Raw genomic sequence first — 23,125 nt, 5'->3', positions numbered from 1 at the left:
CTCCACTATGCTGTAACATCTGGACGCTGCGTTTTTGACGCTGCGGAAAAACGCAGCGTCAAAAACGCAGCGTTTCCTGAACGTGGAAACATACCCTAAGACTGCAAGGACAATGTCCTCTCTCTTCTCTACCAGTCTGTCATTGTGAATTTATTCATTGTAATCTATATTTCTACTTTGGATGTAAACTCCTTTTCACATGTTCATCATCATGGAATGGTGCTCAAAAAAATAAATAATAATAATTGTAATTCCACAACTCTGAGTAAGATTGCTGGATGGTTTATTAAAATAAGTTAATTGTTTTATCTTGTGTTTTTTATCTGAAATTCTACAAAATGATTTTTGAACCCTTGGTACTAGATGGTTGTACATGCCAAAATTCAAAAATTTAGAACTTACTCATTTAACCTCATAGTGGCAGAGCCAATTTGGTACTTAGCAATTCTGACCACTGTCACTATATGAAGTTATAGCTCTGGAAGGCTTCAACGGATCACACTGATTCTGAGATTAGTTTTTCATGACATATTGTTCTTCATGCTAGGGGTAAAATTTTCTTAGATATAACTTGCGTTTATTTATGAAAAAAAACAGAAATTTTGCAAAACTGTTGAAAATTTGGCAATTTTCAAACTTTTAATTTTTGTACTCTTAAATCAGAGAGTGGTGTCACACAAAATAGTTAATAAATAACATTTAATAACATTTCCCACATGTCAACTTTAGATCAGCACAATTTTGAAAACATCATTTTTTTTTTTGCTAGGACATTATAAGGGTTACAAGTTGACCAGCGATTTTTCATTTTTCCAACAAAATTTACAAAACCATTTTTTTAGGGACCATCTCACATTTGAAGTGAGTTTGGGGGGTCAATGTAACAGAAAATACCCAAAAGTGACACCATTCTAAAACCTGCACCTCTCAAGGTGCGCAAAACCACATTCAAGAAGTTTATTAACCCTTCAGGTGATTCACGAGAACTAAAGCAATGTAGAAGGAAAAAATGAACATTTTACTTTTTTCACAAAAAATTTATATTGGAACCAAATTTTTTTATATTCACAAGGGTATCAGAAGAGAATTTTCCATAAATATTGTTGAGCAATTTTGCCTGAGTACGCGGATACCCCTTATGTGGGGGAAAGCCACTGTTTGGGCACATAGCAGAGCTCAGATGGGAGGGAGCACTGTTTGAATTTTTGAATCCAAAATTGTCTGGAATCAATGGTGGGTGCCATGTTGCATTTGGAAACCCCCCAATGTACTTAAACAATGGAAACCCCTCAATTCTAACTCCAAACCTAACCCCAACACACCCCTAACCATAATCCCAACCCTAACCACAGCCCTAGCCCTTACACACCCATAACCCTAATCTCAACTGTAGCCATAATCCCAACCATAACCATAACCCTAACTCTAGCCCCAACCCTAGCCCATCCCTAACCCTAGCTCTAACCCCAACCCTAATCCTAGCCGAACCCTAACCCAAGACCAACCCTAACCCTAGCCCATCCCTAACCCTAGCTCTAGCCCCAACCCTAACACTAGCCCCAACCCTAACCCTAATGGGAAAATGGAAATATATATTTTTTTATTTTTTTATTTTTACCTAACTAAGGGGGTGATAAACAGGGGTTTCATTTACTATTTTTTTATTTTGATCTCTGTGATAGGGTCTATCACAGTGATCAAAATGAACCAATAGGAAAAATTTCCTATTCTTGCTGGGTGCCGGTCAGCAGATCTTGATGAGTGCATTGCACATGCACCCGCCTTTTTCTTCTAGGAAGAAGACACCGGCGGCCAGGGGACAAGGCCGGGGGGATGCAGGATGGTCCATGGACACCGGAGGTACCTGGGGGGCTCGGGGAACCCCATTTCTCTTTCCTCTGATGTGCTAGATCACATCAGAGGAGAGAGAAAATAAATAGGAAATCAGACTTTTTTTGCGGTCGCTGTTATTCCGTGAACAACAGTGATTGCAAAACTGGAGTTGGTAAAAACCGACCCGAATCATGTTCTCTGGGGTCTTGGCTTCCCCCGGTAGCTGAGAACCCAGAGAATTTCTGACGCAGGATGGCACTATACACTTATTTCTCAGCGCAGTTAAAAGACGGCGCTGAGGAATAAGTACCCTTAACTGCCGCTATTAAAAGGCGTATCGGCGGTCATTAAAGGGTTAAAGTAGTTCTTGGGGTTTAAGCAAAGATTGATATAAATGCCAAGCATATCTATTGGAAGGGAATATCTGGCATCTAGTATATGGTAAATAGCAATTGGATAAAACTTAACCTTTAATAGGTATATGGTAAAAGTTTATAAAATGAAAAATATCACGATAACAAATGAGAAAAGAAAAAAAAGGAAACCCTTTAGTGCAAGTGAACCCTACCAAACACAGAATGAAAAAAAGACAATATAAAACCAAGAAATGTATCTGGCAGTGTCAAGGAGTCACTTGGGACCATACATGTTGTGGAAACGGTGGTTCCGTGAATCTCCTTCCTTCTATGTCCCAATCAGGATACAATAGAATATATAATGGTCTGTATCTCCCTTTCTCCAAGGCCCACGTGTATAAGGCTATACTGGAGATATATGTTAGGAACCAGTAGTGGATTTCAACCACAGCTGTAACCAATTACGTCTTAATTCATAGATGCACATGTGTGGCAGTTAAAACATGTAATCTTGTATAACAAAGACTGAACCTTATTTGTCACCTATATGTTACTTAAAGTGCAACTGACATGATAAGTCATGGGCAAATAACCAAAGTCACATGTATCACCATTATATAATAGACACTGTCAGAAAATTATAGCAGCATGAGAGAGGCTATATAAGCATTATGTGGCTAAGTCACAGGTCACTGTGTGGTCAATAATCAGGGACCATGCCACCCCATGTACACTTGTCATAGGCGTCCCTATTGATTACCACAGTGCAGCCACTGTCTTTATATTTCAGGCGCTATTAGCCCCGGGCATCAATATGTGTGCATCTCACAACATAGAGCCCTGTATCCACAGTTAGATCTCACCCACTGTTGGAGAGAGTTAGCGTATCTCTCAAGAGGATGAGTTTGCCCCTCGGGCTCTATGTTGTGAGATGCACACATATTGATGCCCGGGGCTAATAGCGCCTGAAATATAAAGACAGTGGCTGCACTGTGGTAATCAATAGGGACGCCTATGACAAGTGTACATGGGGTGGCATGGTCCCTGATTATTGACCACACAGTGACCTGTGACTTAGCCACATAATGCTTATATAGCCTCTCTCATGCTGCTATAATTTTCTGACAGTGTCTATTATATAATGGTGATACATGTGACTTTGGTTATTTGCCCATGACTTATCATGTCAGTTGCACTTTAAGTAACATATAGGTGACAAATAAGGTTCAGTCTTTGTTATACAAGATTACATGTTTTAACTGCCACACATGTGCATCTATGAATTAAGACGTAATTGGTTACAGCTGTGGTTGAAATCCACTACTGGTTCCTAACATATATCTCCAGTATAGCCTTATACACGTGGGCCTTGGAGAAAGGGAGATACAGACCATTATATATTCTATTGTATCCTGATTGGGACATAGAAGGAAGGAGATTCACGGAACCACCGTTTCCACCACATGTATGGTCCCAAGTGACTCCTTGACACTGCCAGATACATTTCTTGGTTTTATATTGTCTTTTTTTCATTCTGTGTTTGGTAGGGTTCACTTGCACTAAAGGGTTTCCTTTTTTTTCTTTTCTCATTTGTTATCGTGATATTTTTCATCTAGTATATGGTTGATGCTTAATCCCTGAGTGTAGATTTCAGCAACCACAAGAGTTTTGATTTGTATGGAGGGAAAATATACTTTACTGGTCTTTGTTTGGACCATTTAATCAATTCAACGCTCAATAAAGAGTATGCGAACACGCAATGCTTTACTGAAGCCTAAAAAGTAAAAGTTCTTAGAAATTACTTGATCTATGTTAATATAAATACCTTTTTGACCAAAAAAAGACAAAAGTATTCTAAGAGGGATACGTTTATTGGCTAACCAGAAAAATTATATTTGCAAGCTTTCAGAGCACAGAGGCTCCTTCATCAGGCTTGGTTTACAAATCAATTACTGAGACAAGAGCACAACATTTAAGAGATGTTACAGCAGGACCTTTCTAATTGGGGTGGATGAGGTGATGCCTCCTAGAGATAAGTCAAGGTTATAAAATTAAGGTTTATGTTACAAATGGAGAGGTGGTGGGAATGTTGGCTTAGTTAGATGGAGTCATTCTGAAGGTGATGTGAAGTGTGTCCGTGTAGTAAGTAATAAATCCAGGTGTTAGACTGAGTTCTATTGTCAAAGACTTTACCATTCTTATAATTCCTAGAATACTGTTGTCTTTTTTTAGACATAAAAGTGTATACATCGATTTTTTGGGTGCTAATACGGTACCACAATAGAATGTTTTATTTGCACAGTGCATCATAAATCTGTGTAACTTTTCTCCTGCTTATGCTGCTTCTATTATGATTGCAGATAACATTTTATGCAAAGGTTTTATGCAACTAATCATTCTATTGGAATTAGTGGAAGATGCTGTATACTTTATTACATTATTGTAAAAAATTGTAATTAAAATGTCCTTGAGTAGATAAAATCTCCTTGATAATAATATCATGCTAAACAGCTATTAGTTACAAAGTTGGCCTATATACAAAATTATCATTAGAATAGCTTATGTCAGGATATGGTAATGTGTGATCAAGTAAACGATGCCTTGTTCACGTCTGTGTTAGGGTATGTGCACACGTTGCGGATTTCTTGCAGAAATTTCCTGAAGAAAACCGGAAATTTTCTGCAAGAAATCCGCATTTTTTTTTTTGCGTTTTTTTTCCGTTTTTTTCGCGTTTTTTTAGCATTCTGCAAGCGTAATTAGCTTGCAGAATGCTAAAGTTTTCCAAGCGATCTGTAGCATTGCTTGGAAAACTGACTGACAAGTTGGTCACACTTGTCAAACATACTGTTTGACAAGTGTGACCAACTTTTTACTATAGATGCAGCTTATGCAACATCTATAGTAAAAGATAGAATGTTTAAAAATAATAAAAAAAATAAAAAAAATGGTTATACTCACCCAGACATCTCATCAGCGGCGTCCGTTCGTCTTCCTATAGCTGGTGTGTGCGCGCAGGACCTTCCGTGACGTCACGGTCACGTGAGCGGTCACATGACCGCTCACGACCAATCACAGGACAGTGACGTCATCAGCTAGGTCTTTCGCCGCACACCAGCTACAGGAACCGAACGGCAGCGTGCAGTGGAGGCGGGAAGACATCGAGGGTGAGTATAGGACTATTTTTTATTTTAATTCTTATTTTTTGACCACTTATATGGTGCCCAGTGCGTGGAGGAGAGTCTCCTCTCCTCCACCCTGGGTACCAACCGCACATAATCTGCTTACTTCCCGCATGGTGTGCACAGCCCCGTGCGGGAAGTAAGCAGATCAATGGACCCCTAGGTGTGCGGAATCCCCTGCAATTCCGCATTTTAATGAACATGTTGCTTTTTTTTCCGCGATGCGATTTTTTCGCGGAAAAAAAGGCTACATTTGCACAAAAAATGCGGAATACACTTAAAATAATAGGAGGCATATGTAAGCGTTTTTTTCGCGTTTTTATCACGTTTTTATAGCGAAAAAACGCGAAAAAAACGCGAAAAATACTGAACGTGTGCACATGGCCTTATAGAAATAGAAATGTATGCTGAATATCAGAGTAAGGCCATGTGCACACGTTCAGTATTTTTCGCGTTTTTTTCGCGTTTTTTCGCTATAAAAACGTGATAAAAACGCGAAAAAAACGCTTACATATGCCTCCTATTATTTTAAGTGTATTCCGCATTTTTTGTGCAAATGTAGCCTTTTTTTCCACGAAAAAATCGCATCGCGGAAAAAAAAGCAACATGTTCATTAAAATGCGGAATTGCAGGGGATTCCGCACACCTAGGGGTCCATTGATCTGCTTACTTCCCGCACGGGGCTGTGCACACCATGCGGGAAGTAAGCAGATTATGTGCGGTTGGTACCCAGGGTGGAGGAGAGGAGACTCTCCTCCACGCACTGGGCACCATATAAGTGGTCAAAAAATAAGAATTAAAATAAAAAATAGTCCTATACTCACCCTCGATGTCTTCCCGCCTCCACTGCACGCTGCCGTTCGGTTCCTGTAGCTGGTGTGCGGCGAAAGACCTAGCCGATGACGTCACTGTCCTGTGATTGGTCGTGAGCGGTCATGTCACGGAAGGTCCTGTGCGCACACACTAGCTATAGGAAGACGAACGGACGCCGCTGATGAGATGTCTGGGTGAGTATAACCATTTTTTTTATTTTTTTTATTATTTTTAAACATTCTCTCTTTTACTATAGATGCTGCATAAGCTGCATCTATAGTAAAAAGTTGGTCACACTTGTCAAACAGTATGTTTGACAAGTGTGACCAACTTGTCAGTCAGTTTTCCAAGCGATGCTACAGATCGCTTGGAAAACTTTAGCATTCTGCAAGCTAATTACGCTTGCAGAATGCTAAAAAAACGCGAAAAAAACGGAAAAAAACGCAAAAAAAAAAATGCGGATTTCTTGCAGAAAATTTCCGGTTTTCTTCAGGAAATTTCTGCAAGAAATCCGCAACGTGTGCACATACCCTAAGAGCGGCACTAGACAGACCCCAATGTTTGATCCCCATCATAGTTGCAGGCATTTTTCTCAAATAGTATTTTGTTCCTCCAAAGTGACAGCACTTGTGTCATAGCCTCCTAGCAGAACTTCCAGCGCACATTTGAGCAGAGTAACAAGAAACTTGGGGACAAAAATCTATTTGTCTTCTGTTGTGCCTAGTAAGCAGGTTTACTTCCACATAATACAATCTGTCCATTATTAATCATTAATAGTTTCCAAAATCTTTATTTTATTTCTCCAAAGGTTCAAGCTTAGGCTAAGGATTAGTATGTATACATTGGCTTACATCCTGTCCTGTTTGCTTACATCCGGATCAACATAATTAAAATGGAGTAAGCTCAAGTAGAGTCTTCTCATTGACCTCTACTCATCTTTTCCTGTTGCTGAATTATTGTGGATCCTTTTTTGAAGTAATCCTAATATTGTATGTTTTAACTGTTTTATGAATATATGAATATATTGAAGCAGCACACCGTAATGTAGTTATAAGGTGCTATTTATTAGCCCATACGGCGACGTCTCGGTCCCAGTTGTGGACCTTTCTCAAGCAGCTTCAACTTTTTTTGACGTATATGCTGGTATGTACCTGTGAAGCTCTGCATCGGTAATTGTGCTTATCTTTAACTTTTTCCTATATATACAGCTCTGGCAAAAATTAAAAGACCACTTTAAAATGTTCAGTTTGTCTGATTTTTCTCTTTATAGGTGTATTTTTGAGTAAAATGTAAATTGTTCTTTTATTCTATAAACTTCTGACAACATGTCTCCGAATTTCCAAGCAATAAATTTTGTATTTTGTTCTGACAAAGAAAAATGGTCAAAATAAAAAAAAACTGCTTTCAGACTTCAAATAATGCAAAGAAAAGAAGTTCATAATCATTTAGAAACAACAACACTAATGTGTTAACTCAGGAAGAGTTCAGAAATCAATATTTTGTGGAATAACCATGATTTTTAATAACAGCTTTCATGCGTCTTGGCATGCTTTCCACCAGTCTTTCACACTGCTTCTGGCACAAAAATTTAAGCAGTTCTTCTTTGTTTGATGGTGTGTGACTATCCATCATCCTCTTGATTACATTCCAGAGGTTTTCATTGGGGTTCAGGTCTGGAGATTGGGCTGCCCATGACAGGGTTTTGATGTGGCGGTTTCTTAATTTTTGCCTGAGCTGTATCTACTATATAATTGTCTAATGGTCACTTCCGTCTTTCTGTCTGTCTGTCTTTCTGTCTGTCTGTCACGGATATTCATTGGTTGCGGCCTCTATCTGTCATGGAAATCCAAGTCGCTGATTGGTCGTTTCAAAACAGCCACGACCAATCAGCGACGGCCACAGTCTGGCGGCAAAATGGCCGCTCCTTCCTCCCCGCAGTCAGTGCCCGCTCCATAATCCCCTCCAGTCAGCCCTCACACAGGGTTAATGCCAGCGTTAACGGACCGCGGTGTAACGCACTCCGTTACCGCTGCTATTAACCCTTTGTGACCAACTTTTTACTATTGTACTATAGTAAAAAGATCTAATGTTACAAATAATAATAATAATAATAAAAAAAGGTTATTCTCACCTTCCGTCGCCCGCTGTCCTCGGAAGGTTCCGGTGCCAAGGATGCTATGCGAGAAGGACCTGCCATGACGTCACGGTCATGTGACCGCGATGTCATCACAGATCCTGCGCTCATACCAACCCTGGGACAGGAAGCTGCTGCATGCACCGCACACAGGTGCCAGGATTTCAAGGTGAGTATATGTTTATTTTTTATTTTAACCATGCATATAGTGCCCACATTGCTATATACTACATGGGCTATGTTACATACTGTGTGGGATATGTTATATACTACATCTCTGTGCTATACACTATGTAGCTGGGCAATATACTAAATCACTGTGCTTTATACTACGTAACCTGTGTTATATACTCCATGTGCGGTATTATATACTGCATCTCTGTGTTATATACTACATGGCTGTGCAATATACTATGTAGCTGTGCAATATACTATGTGGCTGTGCAATATACTACATGGGCTGTGCAATATACTATGAGCTCTGTGTTTTATACTATGTGGCTCTGCAATATACTATGTGGCTGTGCAATATACTACGTGACTGCAATATACTACATGGCTGTGCAATACACTCACCGGCCACTTTATTAGGTACACCATGCTAGTAACGGGTTGGACCCCCTTTTGCCTTCAGAACTGCCTCAATTCTTCGTGGCATAGATTCAACAAGGTGCTGGAAGCATTCCTCAGAGATTTTGGTCCATATTGACATGATGGCATCACACAGTTGCTGCAGATTTGTCGGCTGCACATCCCAAAGATGCTCCATACAAGGCAGGACGGATCCATGCTTTCATGTTGTTTACGCTAAATTCTGACCCTACCATCCGAATGTCGCAGCAGAAATCGAGACTCATCAGACCAAGCAACGTTTTTCCAATCTTCTACTGTCCAATTTCGATGAGCTTGTACAAATTGTAGCCTCAGTTTCCTGTTCTTAGCTGAAAGGAGTGGTACCCGGTGTGGTCTTCTGCTGCTGTAGCCCATCTGCCTCAAAGTTCGACGCACTGTGCATTCAGAGATGCTCTTAGGCCTACCTTGGTTGTAACCGGTGGCGATTTGAGTCACTGTTGCCTTTCTATCAGCTCGAACCAGTCTGCCCATTCTCCTCTGACCTCTGGCATCAACAAGGCATTTCCGCCCACAGAACTGCCGCTCACTGGATTTTTTTTCTTTTTCGGACCATTCTCTGTAAACCCTAGAGATGGTTGTGCGTGAAAATCCCAGTAGATCAGCAGTTTCTGAAATACTCAGACCAGCCCTTCTGGCACCAACAACCATGCCACGTTCAAAGGCACTCAAATCACCTTTCTTCCCCATACTGATGCTCGGTTTGAACTGCAGGAGATTGTCTTGACCATGTCTACATGCCTAAATGCACTGAGTTGCCGCCATGTGATTGGCTGATTAGAAATTAAGTGTTAACAAGAAGTTGGACAGGTGTACCTAATAAAGTGGCCGGTGAGTGTATACTCCGTGGCTGTGTTAAATACTACATGGCTGTGTTACATACTACGTGGCTGTGCTATATACTATGTGTGCTGTGTTATATACTGCGTGGCTCTGTTATACACTACATAGCTATGTATATACTATGTCGGTTGTGTTATATACTACTTGACTGTGCAATATAGTACATGGCCTGTGCTATATACTACCTACATATTCTAGAATACCCGATACGTTAGAATTGGGCCACCATCTAGTATGTATATATATATATCTATATATATATAACGTTAAGTAATGTTCACACAGGCAATTCATTTTTAGGCCAAGCAAGAGCAGTTTTTATTGATTTGCACAGGTTGTTCAGCACCAAAAACAAGCTCATAAACATAAATCCATAGCCTTTTTTAGGAGCTAACTAAATAGAAAAGACCATGGCTACTCATACACGCTGAGCTAGCCCCAGCTCAGTGAAACAAAATGGCTATTGTCCAAAGCAACCACTGATACTTGCGCTTCTCAGACTGTGCATTTAATCATGATCACATATGTCAGTGTGGACTCACCCAAACAGATTGCAGTGCTTTCTCCAGGAGCAGACTTCATACACAGAAAAGGCATGATCCCACCAGTAGTGGTATCTCCTTCAACCTGAGATCCAGCAGCTTCCAGTGCCAAACAGATGTGTTCAATTGCAGTCACTGTTCACACCAAACAGGCTAGAACTTCCACATGCTGCTCTGCAGCTCTTACAGCTTAGCGCTATCTCCATACAGAGAAAGACCATGGTACCTCCTTCAGTAGACTGCCACTCCAAGAAGCTACTTCCTGCTTCAAGAGAAATCCTGATGATGCATCTAATCAAGGTGTTGCAGCACTGAGATTTACCCATTTACCAAAGCTATCTACTATATAATTGTCTAAGAGTCACTTCTGTCTTTCTGTCTGTCTTTCTGTCTGTCATGGAAATCCCAAGTTGCTGATTGGTCGCGGTCAAACAGCCACAACCAATCAGTGACAGGCACAGTGCGGCCGCGAAATGGCCACTCCCTACTCCCCCGCCGTCAGTGCCCGCTCCATACTCCCCTCCAGTCAGTACGCACACAGGGTTAATGGCAGCGTTAACGGACCACATTATGCCGCGGTGTAACGCAGTCCGTTAACGCTGCTATTAACCCTGTGTGACCAACTTTTTACTGTTGATGCTGCCTCTGCAGCATCAATAGTAAAAAGATCTAATGTTAAAAAAATAAAAATTTTTTAAAAATCATTACATACTCACCTTCTGTTGGCCCCTGGATTTGTAGTATATACTATGTGGCTGGGCAATATACTATGTGACTGGGCAATATACTACGTGGCTGGGCAATATACTACATGTCTGTGCTATTTACTACGTGGGCTGTGCTATATACTACGTGGCTGGGCAATACACTACGTGGCTGTGCTATATACTACATGGGCTGTGTTATACGCTACGTGGGCTGTGCTATATTTCTCTGCTGTATCTGTGCATCATGAATCGTGGTATGTGTTAAAGAGGGGGCCCAATAAGACTCTTTCGCCCGGGGCCCTCAGAAACCTGGAACCGGCCCTGGCTTCACTGATTGGTCACGCCCGGCTGCGAACAATCAGCTACAGTTGCAGTCCGCCCACGAATTGGCGCGGAATTTGAACCACGCTTTGCTAGTTGGTCGCTGCCGGCCGAATCCTTTGTATAAATTGCATTATTCTGAAAACTTCATAAACTACATACATATTCTAGAGTTCCCGATGCGTTAGAATCAGGCCACCATCTAGTGCTACACTATTTATAGTATTAGCTGAACATTTGCTTGATATACAGTGAAGGAAATAATTATTTGATCCTTTGCTGATTTTGTAAGTTTGCCTATTGACAAAGACATGAACAGTCTATAATTTTAAGTGTAGGATAATTTTAACATTGAGAGATAGAATATCAAAAATAAAATACAGAAAATAACTGTATAAATTATATCAATTGGAGTCCAGTCAGAGTTAAGGATTTACCGTGCTGTCAATATGGTGAGCGAATACCCAATTGCCAAATCTGCTGGTCTTGCTGAGTTTGCTCCAGGTGTCACCAGTTCTGTGTGATTACCTGGCTATTTAGCTGACTGACAATGGTCAGACAATTGCCAGTTGTAGTTTAGCTCAATGATGTGTGTATGTCTTTGCTCTGTGTTCAGCTACTCAGATCTTTGTTGCATGACCTCGGACTTTGCTTTTTGACCATTCGTTTGTATTACCCCTTTGCCATTGATGTGCTCTCCTGGTATTTGACCTCAGACTCCTTGATTTCCTTGTCTCACGTAGTGTCTATTAGAAGTGAGTCAGCATCACAATAACTTTCACCAATCCCCCACCAAACATTTAATAATTATATATAAGTATATAAGGGGACAATACAAATATCTCTCGGAGGATCTGTTTATACCAAGGAAAGTGACAGTCACAAGGGGGCATTCTCTGCGTCTGGAGGAGAGAAGGTTTTTCCACCAACATAGAAGAGGATTCTTTACTGTTAGGGCAGTGAGAATCTGGAATTCCTTGCCTGAGGAGGTGGTGATGGTAAACTCAGTGAAGGGGTTCAAGATAGACCTGGATGTCTTCCTGGAGCCTAACAATATTGTATCTTACAGTTATTAGGTTCTTTAGAAGGACATAGATCTGCGGATTTATTCTGACGGAATATAGCAGAACTGGATGGAGAAATGTCTTTTTTCGGCCTTGCTAACTATGTAACTATATGTAACTATGTAACTATGTAATTAGTATCATGGGTGAACTCTGCCTGGTAGTGTTTGATATGCCCATATAGATATTAATATTTGTAAATACTATATTTAATGTTTTGTAATTGTTACATTGATATTGTATTGAGAGTCATGTTACACTAGAGGATTCAAGCTTAGAGATGCTCACTAAACTGAGGGCCTTTATAATGCATCGCAGAATGCAAAACAACCATAGGCCAAATTCTGCTTGTCTTCTTGGGATATTTTTACTTTTTTTACATCGAGAGATGAAATGAAGGATATCTATCAGGTTTTAGGGAGTGCTGAGCGGTGTTCTTAAGTTGATTTGAACTTGTTTGTATATTACCGAGCACCAAGGTACCGAAGTGACATGGTAAATAGACATCTAGAACTTTGACTGCAGTTTGATTGCAGCTGGTATCAAAGACTAGTGCTGACCATGAGTGATTTCTATGCAAACATCATTTCATGCAATGTACTGTTAAAGTATTTATTTATTTATTTAACTCACTTATATATATAGCGCCATTAATTCCACAGAGTTTTACAGACATTATCGTATGCAATCAAGTCAGGCTCTGCCTCCAAACAAATTTTATGTAGATCTTCATCTTTTCGGATTTAAAATCAAGGCCTCAATGCTAACCAGTGAACTGCTATACTGCTCTTTAAATTTTAACCCCTTCCTGACATCTGACGTACTATCCCGTCGAGGTGGGGTGGGCCCGTATGACCACCGACGGGATAGTACGTCATACGCGATCGGCCGCGCTCACGGGGGGAGCGCGGCCGATCGCGGCCGGGTGTCAGCTGCATATCGCAGCTGACATCCGGCACTATGTGCCAGGAGCGGTCACGGACCGCCCCCGGCACATTAACCCCCGGCACACCGCGATCAAACATGATCGCGGTGTACCGGCGGTTTAAGGAAGCATCGCGCAGGGAGGGGGCTCCCTGCGGGCTTCCCTGAGACCCCCGGAGCAACGCGATGTGATCGCGTTGCTCCGAGGGTCTCCTACCTCCCTCCTCGCCGCAGGTCCCGGATCCAAGATGGCCGCGGCATCCGGGTCCTGCAGGGAGGGAGGTGGCTTACCGAGTGTCTGCTCAGAGCAGACACTTGGTAAGCCTGCAGCCCTGCACAGCAGATCGCAGATCTGGCAGAGTGCTGTGCACACTGCCAGATCAATGATCTGTGATGTCCCCCCCTGGGACAAAGTAAAAAAGTAAAAAAAAAAAATCCCCACATGTGTAAAAAAATAAATAAAAAAAATATCCTAAATAAAGAAAAAAATATATATATATTATTCCCATAAATACATTTCTTTTGCTAAATAAAATAAAAAAAACAATAAAAGTACACATATTTAGTATCGCCGCGTCCGTAACGACCCAACCTATAAAACTGCCCCACTAGTTAACCCCTTCAGTAAACACCGTAAGAAAAAAAAAAAAAAACGAGGCAAAAAACAACGCTTTATTATCATACCGCCAAACAAAAAGTGGAATAACGCGATCAAAAAGACTGATATAAATAACCATGGTACCGCTGAAAACGTCATCTTGTCCCGCAAAAAACGAGCTGCCATACAGCATCGTCAGCAAAAAAATAAAAAAGTTATAGTCCTGAGAATATAGCGATACCAAAATAATTATTTTTTCTATATAATAGTTTTTATCATATAAAAGCGCCAAAACATAAAAAAATGATATAAATGAGATATCGCTGTAATCGTACTGACACGACGAATAAAACTGCTTTATCAATTTTACCAAATGCGGAATGGTATAAACGCCTCCCCCAAAAGAAATTCATGAATAGCTGGTTTTTGATCACTCTGCCTCAGAAAAATCGGAATAAAAAGCGATCAAAAAATGTCACGTGTCCGAAAATGTTACCAATAAAAAAGTCAACTCGTCCCACAAAAAACAAGATCTCACATGACTCTGTGGACTCAAATATGGAAAAATTACAGCTCTCAAAATGTGGTAACGCAAAAAATATTTTTTGCAATGAAAAGCGTCTTTCAGTGTGTGACGGCTGCCAAAAAAAACGCTATAAAAGTAAATCAAACCCCCCTTCATCACCCCCTTAGTTAGGGAAAAATTAAAAAATTAAAAAATGTATTTATTTCCATTTTCCCATTAGGGTTAGGGTTAGGGCTAGAGTTAGGACTAGAGTTAGGACTAGAGTTAGGGCTAGGGTTAGGGCTAGGGTTAGGACTAGGGTTAGGGTTAGGGCAAGGGTTAGGGTTGGGGCTAGGGTTGGGGCTAGGGTTAGGGTTAGGGTTAGGGCTAGGGTTGGGGCTAGGGTTAGGGCTAGGGTTAGGGCTAGGGTTGGGGCTAGGGTTAGGGCTAGGGTTAGGGCTAGTGTTACGGCTAGTGTTAGGGCAGGTGATAGGGCTAGGGTTATTGCTAGGGTTAGGGCTAGGGTTAGGGCTAGGGTTGGGGCTATGGTTGGGGCTACAGTTAGGGTTGGGGCTAAAGATAGGGTTAGGGTTTGGATTACATTTACGGTTGGGAATAGGGTTGGGTGTGTCTGGGTTAGAGGAGTGGTTAGGGTTACTGTTGGGATTAGGGTAAGGGGTGTGTTTGGATTAGGGTTTCAGTTATAATTGGGGGGTTTCCACTGTTTAGGCACATCAGGGGCTCTCCAAACGGGACATGGCATCCTATCTGAATTCCAGCCAATTCTGCGTTGAAAAAGGAAAACAGTGCTCCTTCCCTTCAGAGCTCTCCCGTGTGCCCAAACAGGGGTTTACCCCAACATATGGGGTTTCAGCGTACTCAGGACAAATTGGACATCATCTTTTGGGGTCCAAGTTCTCCTGCTACCCTTGGGAAAATACAAAACTGGGGGCCAAAAAATAAGTTTTGTGGGAAAAAAAAGATTTTTTATTTTCACGGCTCTGCGTTGTAAACTGTAGTGAAACACTTGGGGGTTCAAAGTTCTCAAAACACATCCAGATAAGTTCCTTGGGAGGTCTAGTTTCCAATATGTGATCACTTGTGGGGGGTTTCTACTGTTTGGGTACATCAGGGGCTCTGCAAATGCAACGTGACGCCTGCAGACCAATCCATTTAAGTCTGCATTCCAAATGGCACTCCTTCCCTTCCGAGCTCTGTCATGCGCCCAAACAGTGGTTCCCCCCCACATATGGGGTATCAGCATACTCAGGACAAATTGGACAACAACTTTTGGGGTCCAATTTATCCTGATACCCTTGTGAAAATACAAAACTGGGGGCTAAAAATCATTTTTGTGAAAAAAAAAGGAATTTTTATTTTCACGGCTCTGCGTTATAAACTGTTGTGAAACACTTGGGGGTTCAAAGCTCTCAAAACACATCTACATAAGTTCCTTAGGGGGTCTACTTTCCAAAATGGTGTCACTTGTGGGGGTTTTTAATGTTTAGGCACATCAGGGGCTCTCCAAACGCAACATGGCATCCCATCTTAATTCCAGTCAATTTTGCATTGAAATGTAAAATAGCGCTCCTTCCCTTCCGAGCTCTGCTATGCGCCCAAACAGTGGTTTACCCCCACATATGGGGTATCGTCGTACTCAGGACAAATTGCACAACAACTTTTGTGGTCTAATTTCTTCTCTTACCCTTGGGGAAATAAAAAAATGGGGGCGAAAAGATCATTTTTGTGAAAAAATATGATTTTTTATTTTTACGGCTCTGCATTATAAACTTCTGTGAAGCACTTGTTGGGTCAAAGTGCTCAACACACATCTAGATAAGTTCCTTAAGGGGTCTACTTTCCAAAATGGTGTCACTTGTACAGGGTTTCAATGTTTAGGCACATCAGGGGCTCTCCAAACGCAACATGGCGTCCCATCTCAATTCCAGTCAATTTTGCATTGAAAAGTCAAATGGCGCTCCTTCCCTTCCGAGCTCTGCCCTGCGCCCAAACAATGGTTTACACCCACATATGGGGTATCAGCGTACTCAGGACAAATTGCACAACAATTTTTCGGGTCCAATTTCTTCTCTTACCCTTGGGAAAATAAAAAATTGGGGGCAAAAAGATCATTTTTGTGAAAAAATATAATTTTTTATTTTTACGGCTCTGCATTATAAACTTCTGTGAAGCACTTGTTGGGTCAAAGTGCTCAACACACATCTAGATAAGTTCCTTAAGGGGTCTACTTTCCAAAATGGTGTCACTTGTACAGGGTTTCAATGTTTAGGCACATCAGGGACTCTCCAAACGCAACATGGCGTCCCATCTCAATTCCAGTCAATTTTGCATTGAAAAGTCAAATGGCGCCCCTCCCCTTCCGAGCTCTGCCCTGCGCCCAAACAATGGTTTACACCCACATATGGGGTATCAGCGTACTCAGGACAAATTGCACAACAATTTGTCAGGTCCAATTTCTTCTCTTACCCTTGGGAAAATAAAAAATTGGGGGCGAAAAGATCATTTTTGTGAAAAAATATGATTTTTTATTTTTACGGCTCTGCATTATAAACTTCTGTGAAGCACTTGTTGGGTCAAAGTGCTCACCACACATCTAGATAAGATCCTTAGGGGGTCTACTTTCCAAAATGGTGTCACTTGTGGGGGGTTTCAATGTTTAGGCACATCAGGGGCTCTCCAAATGCAACATGGCGTCCCATCTCAATTCCAGTCAATTTTGCATTGAAAAGTCAAATGGCGCTCCTTTCCTTCCGAGCTCTGCCATGCGCCCAAACAGTGGTTTACCCCCACATATGGGGTATCAGCGTACTCAGGACAAATTGTACAACAAATTTTGGGGTCTATTTTCTCCTGTTACCCTTGGTAAAATAAAACAAATTGGAGCTGAAATAAATTTTGTGTGAAAAAAAGTTAAATGTTTATTTTTATTTAAACATTCCAAAAATTCCTGTGAAACACCTGAAGGGTTAATAAACTTTTTGAAAGTGGTTTTGAGTACCTTGAGGGGTGCAGTTTTTAGAATGGTGTCACACTTGGGTATTTTCTATCATATAGACCCCTCAAAATGACTTCAAATGAGATGTGGTCCCTAAAAAAAAATGGTGTTGTAAAAATGAGAAATTGCTGGTCAACTTTTAACCCTTATAACTCCGTCACAAAAAAAAATTTTGGTTCCAAAATTGTGCTGATGTAAAGTAGATATGTGGAAAATGTTACTTATTAAGTATTTTGCTTGACATATGTCTGTGATTTAAGGGCATAAAAATTCAAAGTTGGAAAATTGCGAAATTTTCTAAATTTTCGCCAAATATTTGTTTTTTTCACAAATAAACGCAAGTTATATTGAAGAAATTTTACCACTATCATGAAGTACAATATGTCACGAGAAAACAATGTCTGAATCGCCAAGATCCGTTGAAGCGTTCCAGAGTTATAACCTCATAAATGGACAGTGGTCAGAATTGTAAACATTGGCCCGGTCATTAACGTGCAAACCACCCTTGGGGGTGAAGGGGTTAAAGCATCATGTTATATTGTATTGGAGGAAATAATACAGTACAGTGCAGTATTTCTATTGTACCACCTTAGTGCTTAACAGATATTTATATCTGCACACCCATAGAGGAAAGACTGTCACTCACTAAGTAGCATAATCTATTGGACTCCCAGATGGATATTAGATAGATAATAATAATAATTTTATTTTATAAAGCGCCAACATATTCCGCAGCACTTTACAAATATATGGGTGCATATACAGACAATAAATTCAATACAAGGTAAGACAGTTTAAACAGATATATTAGGAACGGGAGCCCTGCACATAAGCTTACAATCTACAAGGCAGATAGATAGTTAGATAGATAGGTAGTTCAAAGAACTGAGGCAGCACACCATTTAAAGATATAATCTAAGTGCTATTTATTAGCCCATGTGGCGACGTTTTGGTCCAAAAGTGTAGACTTTTTCTAGGCTTGAGAAAGGTCCACACTTTTGGACAAAATGTCGCCACATGGGCTAATAAATAGCAGTTAGATTATATCTTTATATGGTTTGCTGCCTTAATACTTTGGACTGTATTGAAGGACTGATATGTACCTATGCACCCTATTCTCACTGGTGCTGCTTTTTTTCTAGATAGATAGCTAGATAGATAGATAGATAGATAGATGGATAGATAGATATCATCCTGGAAGTGATCATGTGACCCTCAAATAGCCCTGATCTCAACACTGAGTCTGTGTGGAATTACATGGAGATGGTAAGGGACTTTCAGATGCCTAGTTCCACAGAAGATCTGTCATTGGTTCTCTAAGATGTTTGGAACAATCTACTGCCTAGTTCCTTCAAAAGCTGTGTGCAAGTGTACCTACGAGAATTTATGTTTTGATGCTATTTTGAAGGCAATGAATGGTAACACCAAATGCTGAATCTGATTCTGTTTATTCACTTTGCATTTTGTTAATGGATAAATATAATCTTTAAACACTCCTGTTTTTGAAAGCATTCTTACATTGCAGCTATTTTTGCACAGCTATCTAAAATTTTTACACAGTACTATACAATGGAGCCAATGGAAATAAATGGGTGACTGCATTTAACAATGTACCCTACAATTAGGCCATAGGGTGGTTGTCTTGAAGGAGCGGGGTTTTTTTAGTGCCAAAGAGTACTGAGTCCAAGCTTCATGTGTAATAGAGAAATCTTTGAGAGTCCTTTCTGTGTCTCCAACATAATGCTAAAATGTCCGTGATGTGTGCCACTTGCAAAGTGCAGAAATAAGAAGCAGCTGTGGTCTCCTTATATTTCAGTATATATAGTGTCATCTACGAACTGGACATATACTTTACGTTTTAGAGTGAAGTTAGATTATCACTTTGAAGTTTGGTACCTTGTTAGCTAATCACAAACATTATCTTTTCCATACTATCTTTAGCAGCTATGTCTCTGTGGTTAATTCTGCTCACCACAATCCTTTCTCGAGGAGTGTTAAACATCTGGTTGAAAAAAAATGGAAGTCTTTATTTCTAGAAACAAAAGATATTCATTATTGTGGAAACTTCATTTTTCTTAAAGAACGTCCTGTTCCCACTTAAATCCATTAAAATCCACATGACATACCGAATAAAATAAAAAATGAAAATGATCGTCATGCAGTTTACATAATTTCGTTTTATGGCACTTTGGGTGAGAATTTTCAAGAAATTCAAACTCATCCACTACAAGTAGATTGTAATCTGTTAATACGCCTAACGTTTAACTAAGCTGATATTATAGCTATTCATTCATATCATATCTTGATATCATTCATGTGTTTTTCATGTCTAATTAGACAAATGTTCTCTAAATGTACAGTAATAAAATGAAAGCTAAAACATGAGTGTATGCTAACAATATAAATGTGTCATGTGGGCTTTCAAATTTCTCATATTTCTGTTTTCCTGGTAGTTTTGCTGAATTTGAGCTTTCGAGATCATCAGATGGTGCGGACCGGATTTGAATATTTTCTTTTGCTGTTTTTACTTTCAGACTACAGAACAGGGCCCTGCTTCACGCAAGTCAGCAATCAGATGTGTCAGGGTCAGGTGACTGGTATCGTGTGCACAAAAACTCTGTGCTGTGCAACTATTGGACGTGCCTGGGGACACCCTTGTGAGATGTGCCCCGCTCAACCACAACCCTGCCGTCGTGGCTACATTCCCAATATACGCAGTGGAGCCTGCCAAGGTAAACTGCTTCATACTAATGTATATGTGTAATAAATTCATTTCCTGGACATAGCATAAATCAATATATTTAACTGAGAACTCAATGGTTACACTACTTAAACCACCGTGCCAATCAACCCTTAAAACACTGAGGAATTGCATGCTTTTATATTATATTAGCTACAAGCCTATGTTTTTTTAAACCTCTAGTGCGCACACACTGGGTCTATTCATCTATAATAGGTTATGATATGTTATCAGGCGAGAAAAGCTAATGTATGTTTGAAATTCACATTAGAAAATCATAAAGAGCCAGAACCATCCATTGAGTATAGAAAAATAGATTCTACAAACCCGTATATGTGTTTTTGTGTAATATTAGCACATTAGGAATTCATAAAGGTTTGTGATTCTTAAAGGCAATCAATCTGTTTTGCTACCCCATCTGAAAGCAGCCTGATGTAAGGGCAGAACCCCTTATTCCAGTGATGTAGTACTTACTGAGATGCTTGCTGAAGTTTTGATAAAATTACTGTTTTATCTGCTGCGTATCCACCAGTTCTTATGAATGTTGATCCCTGTATAACTCCACCCACACCAATGATTGACATATTTCTGTGTACACTATGCATAGGCAGAAAGCAGCCAATCAGTGGTGGGGGCTCGGTTGTAGAAATCTCTTAAAGATGGAGGATTACGGGACTACATTGCAACAGCTTTACTAGTCCTCTAGTGATAATATTCTGCTCATAAAACAGTATTTAACCAAAACTATAGTAAGGAGCCCAGTAAGAGACACATTATAGAAGAACTTACCAAAGAACTCTTATAATACTGGAAGGGCTGGCCATATGACCCTATGTTGATCAGTGATTTACTGTACCTATGGATTAAAGAATAATGGCTCCTTGCAGTAGACTGTATTATGACCATATGAGCCTTCATCAAATAGCTCTTTGTAAATTCATACAATTGTTGGGTACCAGGTGATAAATCATTGAGACTATCAAAAATAATCTGAACCAGGACAATTTCTGGGCATAACGGGGGCTCAGTAGTTAGCACTATATATTGCAGATCCTGGGTTATGGTATAATTCAGAATAAAGGGAATTTCCTCAAATACTTCAGTATTATATACTAACAGTTTCATTGATTTCTTTTGAAACTGGAAACTGTGCATAATTGAGATAGTGAAATTCTGTCCTGAGAACTAGTATGGGGAACCGTAAGGAAGGTATTAAAGCAAGTAATGACAATCTGCTAATATATCAGTTCTATAAAATAGATAAAAATAAGGAAATAAATGAAAATGTTAGCACCTTATAGAGGTATCTTAAGAGTTGAAAGCTGCCCTCACACATTCGCTGTCCAAACCTCCTGATTTCGGATGGAGCAGCAGACCCTTTAACACATGTTGGAATTTCTCAGCTCTTCTTTATGGCAGATGTTGTGGTATTAAGAGATTGGGATCTTGAATTTCAACATGCCTAATCTTATGTTTTGAGTCCCCTGAAATAAATGTGCACACCTCTGTTTGTATGGAGGAGTTGGGCTGCTTTAGATAATGGGACATTATTATATTAATGTTTTCGTGTTACATAGATTTTAATGATCAACTTTGAAATATAATACCCGTGTGCCGAACTGCTAAATTTGATTGAGTAATTATTTAATCTTCTGCTTTTGGACAATGCTACAATGGGAACTGCTGAGATTTCTGCACTTTCTATGTTTATTTTGAACATAACCAGTACATTACAACAGAGAACAAAGGCATAGCTAAGTGATAAAGTAACAAGCAGCGGTGAACTGGTCAAAGGTTATAAGACACAAAGATCTATTCCCCGGTGACATTATATTCAGCAAGAGCCTTTAGTCTCTTTTATAATTACAATCTTTTCTCTATCCCGTGTACATCTTATAGATATAGGTTTAGTAAGATCTTTCAATATAACATGGGATTGTGTCATAATAATGTCATGGTGTTCTTACTGGCATAATATAATTTGAATAGCTGTATGGAGCAATAATAAGATTTATCGTCAAAAGTTGGGAATGTAAGAAACGCTCTCTTCCAAAAGAATTTCTTCATACAGTAGTTATTGCTTTTTCAGCATTTTGTAACAGTCAGTTGATGTTTTCACTTAGCGTTAGATGAAAACGTGCACAAAAGAATCCAAAAGCATTCTTTCATGTAGGAAAGCCAAGTTTTGCACATGTTTTTTTCTCTAGAAGGGATTTAACGGTATTTATACACACAAATATGGTGATAATTTGCCAGATTAGTCTCAAAATCCTGATTTTCCCACCTATCACACCTACTGTGATATTCTCTATTGATCTTCTGTGATCCCCAGCAGAAATGTCCCATGTGTGCATACGCATCAGTATTGTTGGTCAGCATTCAATCAGGATTTATAAGTGAAAACCAAGATTGGCTCCAAAACAGAGAAGTACAGGGTGGGCCATGTATATGATTACACCTATATGATACATCTAAATAAAATGGGAATGGTTGGTGATATCAACTTCCTGTTTGTGGCACATTAGTATATGGGAGGGGGAAAACTTTTCAGCTTGCCGATCTGGGTCATCCTCATTGAGATGCTGCAGCAGCTGGATTTTGTAAGGCTGCCATTTGTGAGTAGCTAATATCCACCGAAGGGATGTGCGACTGATGCCAGATCGGTGAGCTGAATTTGCAGAATGGGCAAAACAAAAATTGGAACAGGACCCTCAGTTTACACAGAACATTATGTTCAGTGATGAGGCAAACTTTTCTGGGTGGGCCATTTATATGGATACACCTAAATAACATGGGAATGGTTACAGTTTTCTTGTGTAGGGTGTCATGCATCGAAATCTGCTGCAATGACCCGGGTACTGCGCTCACCAGACATCAACACAATTTCTATCCGCTCCTCACGTGTCAACCTCTGCAACAT

The 23,125-nt window shown here is 40.1% G+C and overlaps 1 protein-coding gene across 1 annotated transcript in view; it reads left to right on the top strand.

Moving 5' to 3' along the window:
- The window catches only part of FBN2 (fibrillin 2), a 379,678-nt gene that overhangs the window by 95,471 nt on the left and 261,082 nt on the right, over positions 1-23,125 (top strand). The window contains exon 6 of the mRNA XM_077291494.1: positions 20,000-20,197. Coding sequence (XP_077147609.1) covers positions 20,000-20,197 — 198 coding nt within the window. The remainder of the gene's footprint in view (positions 1-19,999; positions 20,198-23,125) is intronic.

This window comes from Ranitomeya variabilis, chromosome 1 (genome assembly GCF_051348905.1).
Source record: "Ranitomeya variabilis isolate aRanVar5 chromosome 1, aRanVar5.hap1, whole genome shotgun sequence".
Lineage (NCBI taxonomy): Eukaryota > Metazoa > Chordata > Amphibia > Anura > Dendrobatidae > Ranitomeya > Ranitomeya variabilis.
Note: the sequence above shows the minus strand (reverse complement) of the source record. Positions and strands in the feature narration are given on the sequence as shown.